General features: G+C 43.6%; 1 protein-coding gene across 1 annotated transcript in view; it reads right to left on the minus strand.

The window, feature by feature from the left end:
- Window positions 1-9,472, minus strand: part of Stom (stomatin) — a 23,349-nt gene extending 13,877 nt beyond the window's left edge. Inside the window, exon 1 of the mRNA XM_031369986.1 lies at window positions 9,313-9,472. Within this exon, the coding sequence (XP_031225846.1) occupies window positions 9,313-9,400 (88 nt within the window). The 5' untranslated portion in view covers window positions 9,401-9,472. The remainder of the gene's footprint in view (window positions 1-9,312) is intronic.
- Window positions 9,473-9,713: the final 241 nt, after the last annotated feature.

The following is a 9,713-nucleotide window of genomic DNA, read 5'->3' on the forward strand; positions in this document are numbered from 1 at the left end:
CCCCCCCCCCCCGCGACCCCCGCGCCCTTCCTCGGGACCTAACTAACCTTCCCTCCTAGCCTGGGCTCTCCCTGCATCTTCAGTTCTGAGCAGTACCACATGACTTTCCACTACAGGAGAGAATTTTTTTCTTCCTTATCTCTTCCTCCAACATGAACTTATAAAACTGCATCGTAATTTTGGTTAGATTAATAACTGTTAATATGCCAGTCAAAGCTAAGCCATGATGAACAAACTAGCGCTCCTTTCCAGTACGATTTTTTCCTGTGTTTTTCTTTTCACTTTCGTTAGTCTGCTATAATTCTGGCTGATCCAACCTTAATCCTCCATCTGCAGTCTAAATCTCCTTTCAAAGCAGCCAGACACCCCTCAGTTTCCTTTCTGGACTGCACAGTTTACGGCAGTTGTCTTTTACTTTCAAACCTAGGAATCCACCCCAGCCTCTGGTGCAGAGTCTATTTTCTGTGTCCAGCATCTTCCTTGTTTCTGTGGAGCAGTTGGGGACTGAGAGACTGGCTGACCCTAGGCTTTCCAGGTGCTGCTGTAGTTTTAGAAGTGACAGGAGGGAAGAGGTGTGCCTCGTGTGGCGAGTTACTGCTCAGGAGAAAGAGGGAAAGCAGAAGGTTCTAGCTTGGGAACATGGAGGCGGAGGTGGGGGTGAGGTGGGGTGAAGACTTAAGTGAGCTAAGTTTATCTTGGCCCTTCTAAGTCGCAGTTCTTAGCACACAGACACAGTTGGTGGTAGAGCACTTGAGGCAGGGCCACTGCTATGCACTGCTTCTGTGCTTGTGGGGAAGTTCTAGCGAGTATTACAGGGATGGCAATAAAGCAGTTTTAATTGCACTTTATAAGTGAGGGAACAGAAGCAACGTGCCTTCCTTCCTGTGGGTCAATATGAGTGGTCTCCTACCAGGCAGGCATCATGTTTTTTTTAAATACTTTTAAAATGTGCTGTGTATCACTAAATTTTAGAACCATCCAGTGAGGTCTTATTTTTTTGTTTGTTTGTTTGCTTGCTTGCTTGTTTTTAAATCAACTCTTGCTATGTAGCTCAGGCTAGCCTGGTACTCACATTCTCCATTTCAGCCTTCTGTGTACTGGGATTAGAGGAATGGCCACCATGCCTGACTAGGCTAAGTGATTCTAATTCCATTTTATGAATGAAGTAACAGAGACGACACGACTTTCACCAGGTCATGCCAAGAATGACAAAACCCTGGCCCTAGAGACTGTGCCCTAAGTCTCTTTGGCCCTTCACCATTAAATATAAAAGGTCAACACTGAAGAAGGGTTCTTGCATCATATCTGACCAGGAAACAGCAGGCAGGCAGTTTTGAGGGTGAAATCTTATATCCTGACTGAGGAAGCCTTTCACCACAGGTGGACTTCCTATTTTTAGCAGAAAAGCTCACAGTTCTGAGCCACAGAGGTCTAAGTTTTATGTGAACTGAATTCCAAAGACAAGCAGGCAGGCCACAAATGTTTATCTGGTAACATTTGGTGCTCTCAAAAACATCACTGTAAGTCCCTCCCACTGTGGGCAAATCGCTGAGCTCCTGATCATAGTACACCACAAAACCCCCAAAGCAGGGATGGTTCTTAATCATTGTTTTTCTTTGTGGTGCTGGGAACCCAGCCCAGGGGTTTGAACATGCTAGGAAAGTGCTTTTCTGTGAATTACAAACATAGCCCCTCTTGCTCATTTCGATAGTCCCAATGTACAGCACGTGCTCTGAAAAAAAAAAAACAACAACAAAAACAAAACAAAACAAAACAAAGCAACAGCAACAAACCAGGGCCGATGGGAACTTAACTTCTTTACTGTAAAACGACAATGAGTGGAGCAACAGTGTCAACAGGCCAGACCACCCCCCAAGCTCCCGGGGACTGGACCACCAATCAAAGAATACACATGGAGGGACCCAGGGCCACACATATGGCAGAGGATGGCCTTGTTGGACATCAGTGGGAGGAGAGGCCCTTGGGCCTGAGGGTGTTCAATATCCCAATGTAGGGGAATGCCAGGGAGGGAAGATGGGAGTGGGTGGGTGAGTGGAGGAGCACCCTCATAGAGGCAAGGGGAGAGGGAACAGGATAGAGGGTTTCTGAAGGGGAGACCTGGAAAGGGGGAAACATTTGAAATGTAAATAAAGAAAATATCCAATTTTTAAAAAAAAGAAAAAAGAAGGACAATGAGTATTAGATTGGTCTTCTGGAACTGAGATAGCGCTCAGTAAACACAAATGAGAGGTTTCTGAGAACCTCTACATTACATTACTCAGTGAAAAAAATATTCCATCCAAATTTCCATGATGAAAAATGGAAAAATAGTACTTGCTTTTTTTGAAAACAAAATTTTTTCCTCTTAAAAAATGAGTTAATTTACCACTTAACATTCAAAGATCTGTAGAAAGTGCATTTTTCAAAAATGTCATCATGTAAACGGGCCAGGAAGCTATACCAAGATCTTTTCTGGGCCCATCTTTACATCAAGTCTCATGTTTACATCAAGATTCTTCCAAGTCCAGATAAGTACATGGCATGGAAAGTGAAAAGCAGCGAGTTAAGTTGGTAGTGTGCCGTAACACAGTCCAGTCCACAGCAAAGGCATGACTAGAAATACTGGAGCAACTCCACGCCAGGGAAATGGCACTCTTACACTTATTTTGTTAATCCTTTTATAGTGAGAGAGTCTCATTCTCAACTGTAAAAATTCTCTCACATCTGGTCACAGTTCAGCAAGGCATATAAACCACACTTCTCAGGGGATGAGGTCCCACTGGGCTCAGAAATTAATCTCAGTCACCCATGACTGCTGGGCAAAGGCAATTCTCAGATACACACCAGATTTCATGAGCCTTGTTTCCTCAGAGTTTCTCAGTTACTTATTTAGGGTGTCTCCTTCTATTAGCTTATGAGGTAAATGACAGAAAAGTAATGGGCAATCAATATTCCTGAGATATTTGGGCTTAAATACCTGTCAATGCTTCACTGGGAGACTTCTGAAGACCTGGGATCCCACAATACTTGGGTGTAAGTAAACATTACTTTGACAGGTTTTTTATGCATTTTCTTTTTCCACTATGAAATTGTTTTCTGAAAACTGGATTAAAAATAAACTTTTAACCAATCAAAACTAGGACTTCTGGGGCTGGAAAGATGACTCAGCTGTTAAGAGCACTGGCTACTTCTCCACAGGACCTGAGTGTGATTCCCAGCAGCTATGTGGCAGCTCACAACCCTCTGTTATTATTTCAAAGGGACCGGAAATGCACACATATCTACACATTTAAACTTATTATTATTCAAACTGACCTCACCTCAAGAAAATTAACATAAAACCAAACTAAATCATAAATGTAAAAGTACACATTATACAGTTACTTTTGTTGTCTGGCTACAGGGAGAGCAGAAATGCCTCACTTGTGAGCTCCTAGACCAATGTTCAGAGAATGTAGGACACTCTCTGTCCTGTGTCAGCTGGTATATTCTAAGATGAACTGGAAGTAGCATGACAAAAAGTCCTTGGGAGTAAAGAATCCCATTCGCCATTGAGATTTAATTACTCCAAGTTCAAAATGTATTAGATTTCCTCTGCTGAGAAAGCCCAGAAATATGACATATCTAAAATTAGGACTTGGAGTCATATGCATGCCCCATTGCACAAAGGGAAAGGCATGGGCTAACCCGTCTGCATTGCAGTATTTAAGAGGCAATCCTTCCCTTTTCCTTACACAGAATGTCGGTGAGACACTTTATGTTGTAAACTCATGAATAGTATTGTCTGGGTAAAGACAGATAGGATAGTTGGGAATTTTATCTTAAAAATGCATGCTATCTGGGTCTAAAAGCACTTTTATGGGGAAAATGGCTGGTGAAAAGTCTTGGCAAATTTTATTTCTTAAAGTATTTATATTCAAGATACAACTGTTTCCTCCTCTTCCTCCTCCTCTCCCTCCGCCTCTTCTGCTTCCTCTTCTTTTTCACCATTATTCCACACCAGACTGTTAGAATTTAGCAAGTGTTTTATTGAAAGGGGCAAAGAGAAGACAGGTTTTGCAGACCACAGAGCCTGAGCAAATACTCAAGTCTACCATAGCAGCATACAACACTCATGGGCAACACACAGGTACCTGCAAGAACTGTGGCTGTATTCCAATGATTTTCATTTGTAGCAAAACATTGACCCTTAAAAAGACCATATAGGGCTGGTGAGATGGCTCAGCGGGTAAGAGCACCAGCTGCTCTTCCAAAGGTCGTGAGTTCAAATCCCAGCAACCACATGGTGGCTCACAACCACCTGTAATGAGATCTGACTCCCTCTTCTGGTGAGTCTGAAGACAGCTACAGTGTACTTACATATAATAAATAAATAAATCTTAAAAAAAAAAAAAAGACCATATAAAATATAAAGGCTGGACTGAGGGGATTTTTTTTTTAATGTAAAAACTATTAACAGAGGCTGGAGAGATAGCTCAGCAGGTAGGAGCACTGCTCGCTCTGGCAGAGGACACTTTATCATTAGATTCCTAATTCTTCCCTCAGATGAACTGCTAAGATATATGTAGGAGCATAACAATTTGATGCCAAATTCCGATCCTACCACTTCATTTTCTTATCAATAAAATGAAAGAAAGAACAGTACTTAGTGCACTGTGTTATGAAGACCAAATGAAAAAAAATACATAAAATGCTTGACATTTGAGGGTAGTCAATCAGTAACCACTATTACCAATACAACTACATATAAATATATAACCAATATATAAATAAATATAAATAGCTTATAAGGTGTCTTAGTTAGGGGACTACTGCTGTGAAGAGTCACCATGACCACAGCAACTCCTATAAAGGAAAACATTTAATTGGGGCAAGATTACAATTCAAAAGTTTAGTCTATTATTGTCATGGTAGGTGGCATCCAGGCAGACTTGGTGCTAGAGTTCTACATCTTGATCCAAAGGAAACTGAAAAAGGTTGTCCTGAGCTTCTGAGACCTCAAATCCCACCCTCCACCCCCAAAATGACAGATTCTTTCAACAAGGCCACATTTACTCCAACAAGTCCACAGTTCCTAACAGTGCCACTCCCTGTGGACCAAACATTCAAACACAGAGCCTATTCACACCACCACGTAAGGAATAAGTGGTTTTATTGGGTGAACTGCCTTCTGGGACTTGCATACCATGGAGAAAATATTGAGGCTAACAATCTGTTTGGGGATTCCATCTCAGGGGAAGAAGAGATCACATGTTGGGCAGTAAAGAGTTCTGAACTTTGTCGGTACATCTGTCACTCATGTCTTTCTCACTTTCTCCTAAATGTGAACTTAATGGGAAGTGAATATATCCCTGCAAGTCTAACCATATTTAATCTTTTTATTCTTTGTTTTCTCTATGAAGTAATATCATAAAAAACCTTAAATTTTCAAAAGAAATTTCACATATAACTGTGGAGGTCTCTGAGACCACCCCAACCAGCAGAGTGTTGATCTGTGAGAGATAAGAAGACAGTTTGGTTAAGACCACTCAGTAGTCAGTGTTGGCATAAACTTTGAAAGTCTGACCCCAAGTACTTTATTTTAGATATATTCAACCACAGCACAATTCGGTGAAAAGATTTCTTGGTGCTAATGAACTCAATCCCGTGTGCACAGTAAAGATTAAGACATGGCAACATGGAAACTCTCTGTGAAGCATATGTGATATTTTCCATAAAGATGGGGTCAGCAGATTAACTGAGAAAAACAAGCTCATGATGAGGGTCTGCGGGAGGATCTGGCATGGCTTTGGCCACAAAAATAGTGCAAAGATCATCAAGCTTTGACCTACTTCTGCTCTCAGCATTCTGGGCAGAAAACAGGTTGTACATCCTTCTCTTTGAAGAGCCAACCCTATGTGTTTACCATTCCTGGTTCCCAGTGAGCCAGAAATCTGTGAGCACAAAGCCCTGTGTGCCTCCTACATAGATCTTTTTACTTGATACTTAAAATCCTGGAAGATAGGGCATAAGGTTATGCCTAACTGTATGATGAGGGACTGACTGACTCTCTGGAAGTCGAGGAACTTGCCTAAGTGACTCAGGTAGTCAGTGATGGTGCTGAGCCCACAACCCTGGCTTTCCATTCTAATGCTACTCACTTCCCTAGACCACACTACCTTCCCTCAGTGCTTACTTCAGTGGACAACAAATTGGGCATCATTTTTATTGTCTCATAATTGAAGGCATTTTCTTGGTTATATCTCCAAGACTCCATCTACTAAAATATCAAACACAAGCATGAGGTCCAAGTTTCTTTAGGAGTCCCAGAATGTAGATAGAGACAGAAAAAAAGAATGAACAAGTATGTTATAAAGAACCGAAGCACACTTGTATCCTCTTGATCCTCTAACTTCTCTCTGTTTTCATAAGATACAATATATTTCCTTGCTAATTATAGTTCCTTTATTGTTAATACACACCTGAATAAGTAGACTGTCTAAGTAAGAATAAGTAGACTGTTTATACTTAAGACTATATAAGGAAAATGATTGCCACATCCTAAAAATCAATAAACAATAATCAACATTTAACAAGATGGTTTACTCCTATTTCCTTTTTCTTTCAGCAAATATTTATTCATCTGCTATGTGCCTCATACTGAGTTGCTTTTTGTTTGAGACATGGTTTCTCTGTGTAGCTCTGGCTATTCTGGAACTCACTCTGTAGACCAGGCTGGCCTCAAGCTCACAGAGATCCACCTGCCTCTGCCTCCCAAGTGCTGGGATTAAAGGCACAGGCCACCACCACCTGGCTCATCCTGAGTTCTTACAATGAGGCAAAAAAAGGAAAGGGCAACAGACGAGTCCAACTGACAATTACATCACACACACAAAAGTCACGCACAAGTATGTGCAGGACTCCAGGCAGATACTGCTATGTGGTCATAACAGGTTACAGGAAATTGCTTTCCTGTGCCCTCTCATCATTAGTCACCTCTGTATCACTTTACCACCATTTTATATTTTTAAGAGCAGACTAGATAGTTAGTCACTCTATCTTTTACAGTGTAAAACGTATGCTATTCAGAGACCCTGAAATCTGTTTTGTCACAAATTGTATAAACAATAGCTTCTGCAGTCTTAGTCTTCCATTTGAATTCATTTATTACCACTGGAGGTTTAATTCAGGTCAATTCTTAAAGAAGTTACAAAGTCTTCCCCAATCTGATCAACTGTAACAACTGAAATAAACATATCAGTCCCATGGTTCTGATTATTTCCAAGGGATCCTCCCAAGGGATCTATCTTGTTGACAAGACTCTTCTTTACAACAACACTTTCCTTTGCAATCCACCTGCACTGTTGTTCCACTGCAAACTGAATGCACCGGGTCTAGCTTAACGTCCTCGGTTAGTCCTAGCTTTGGTCACTTCTCCACAAAGATACAAAGAGACAGAGTTGGAGCTCTGTAATTCCACACTTCCATCAGAAGCAGTCCTCTGGAATGGCTTTCTCTGGGAGGTCCTGATTCACACTGATCCCTTAGGCTCCCTTTGTTTACTGCCTCTTGCCCTCAGTGAAGTCCTGAAGCTGGGTCAGACCCTCTATTTTGGTACCTCCTTTATGGATAGCTGTAGGATTGGAAACATCGCTCAGAAAGTCAGAACCTGGGCTGGAAATTGGTTCTGAATTTTTTAGGCTGTCAGCAATTTTAGCACTCCGACTTAGTTTCTTTACTGACAGACAGGGAGTAAAGACATTTCCTTGTTCCAGGATTGCAATTAGATGTTTGTAAAACATTTAGCTATGTTTGGCAAAATGATGAATGGGTGAAGGAGACCACCAACACACTCACACTTTCATCTAGGCACAGACCACTACTGAGAAGGTATACTAGACACTTTCCTCCTGTTCACACTTTAGAATTAATTAAATTTGAATTTTAAGCCTGTGTGACTAAGTCACTAAGTATCACTTGTGAAGATTCAATAAGATAACGTTATAAAATACTTAGGATAGTGCTTAGCCTATTAAGGGTCAGTTTTGCTATTACTCTCTTTAATTTCATTATGCTCCCAGTTGGGGGGAGTGTTAAAGTATAGAGAAAGATACACACACACACAGGCTTTTATGCATGATACTGAGGATGAAACCCAGTAGGTTTCCTATGACTATACTCTGCAGCTGTCTGAAATCCTCGTGAAACACCTGAGAAAGAGTTGTAGATGCTCCTGGGCAAGGGGATGGATCTTAGATGGGAGAACAGGCTGGCTTTGCAAATAATCTAAATGGATGACAACGTTCTCCTCTGGATGATGCAAAAGCCCACTCAGCCTCCTAAATCTCTTCCACCGTGACATCTTCCCTGAAATTCCATCTTTAGAAATAATTCCTTTAGATTAGTAAAGCTCCCTAGAGGATAGCAGGGCTCCTGCGAGGTTTATTTTCTCTTACTGGGCATCTCCCGACCCCGATGAGTTAGACAATTTAAAAGCTTAAGGAAGTAGTTGGCTCAAGGGCTCTAATTCTCCACGGAAGATAAGATGGATGAGGGCCTGTTAACAGTTCTTGCCTTCGAGACTAGGAACACTCCAGGAGAGTGGTGAGCACAGGCTATTTACCTGGAAGGAGAGATGTCTAGGAAAAAGTGGACACAGAATGGGGCAGACAATGGAACTGGAAGGAAAGCCAGGGAGACTTCCTTTCTTCTGCCTATACCGCATACTGTGTCATGGGCTGAAACCTAGCCCTTTACTATGAAACTGATTAGTTTCCCGAAGCTGGAGACAGAGGGAAGAAGGTGGGAATTCTTCCCTGGTTCAGAGGAGTGGGGATCACGTGGGGGTGGATGAAGGCTACTTGTTGGGAAGGCTTCCCTTCCCAGGCGCTGGGGCAGAAAAGAAACAAGAAAGAGAGGAGCGAGGCTGAAGCTGCAGAAGAGCTGCCTCTACCTCTCCTGACTGTCAAGGGACTGCCCGGGTCCGCGTGCACCGCCCGAGATAAAGAAGCGCTGTTGATAGGCACCTGGAGTCTAGGACCCGAAGGATAAGCCAGCTCTTGCCTGCCAGGGTTCGGAGCAATGGATACACGCCCCCTGCCGCGGGGTGCACCCTCTTGGCTGCCGTGCAGGCTTCACCCCAGCACCCCCAAATCATTGTCTCCCAGCGGGTGAACCCAGGAATGAAGAAGACCGCGGCTCTGCGAAGCGCACACAGTGCAGCGGAGACATGCCTTTCGGAACCCTGCAGTCTGCGGGGGTTCTCACTGCAGACGGTGGGGCTCGGGACCAGGGGCTGGCTCAGGACAGCTGTGCGGGGGACGAGGGACTCACCCCTGAAGGACTCGGGGACCCGCTGAGACTGGACATGGCTGGACTGTCGTTTGTCAGACATACTGCTGGAGTCGGAGTCGCTCCTCATCAGTCCCCAAAGCCGGAGCTTTACTGAGAGCCGTTGGCAACGAAGGGTCTCGAGCTCGGGTGCAGTCCCGCCCCCAGTCGGCGGCCTGCCCAATAGGTGCCAGGGAATGGAGCAGAAGACACGCCCCCTCCTGCCCTTCCTCAGCGCGGGCAGAAGGGTGTGGCCTGAAGGGCGTGGTCTGAGAGGGTGTTGGCGAGGCAGTGTCTTAGGAGGGTAAGGCAGTGAGGCTGGAATGCTTAAGGTTCTGCCAAAGTCTCGCCCCAGCTTCCGGTGGGTTGATCCGAGGAGAAGGTGCGAGGACAGGACGGGGCTG

Source organism: Mastomys coucha, unplaced genomic scaffold (genome assembly GCF_008632895.1).
Source record: "Mastomys coucha isolate ucsf_1 unplaced genomic scaffold, UCSF_Mcou_1 pScaffold15, whole genome shotgun sequence".
In the NCBI taxonomy this organism is placed as follows: Eukaryota; Metazoa; Chordata; class Mammalia; order Rodentia; family Muridae; genus Mastomys; species Mastomys coucha.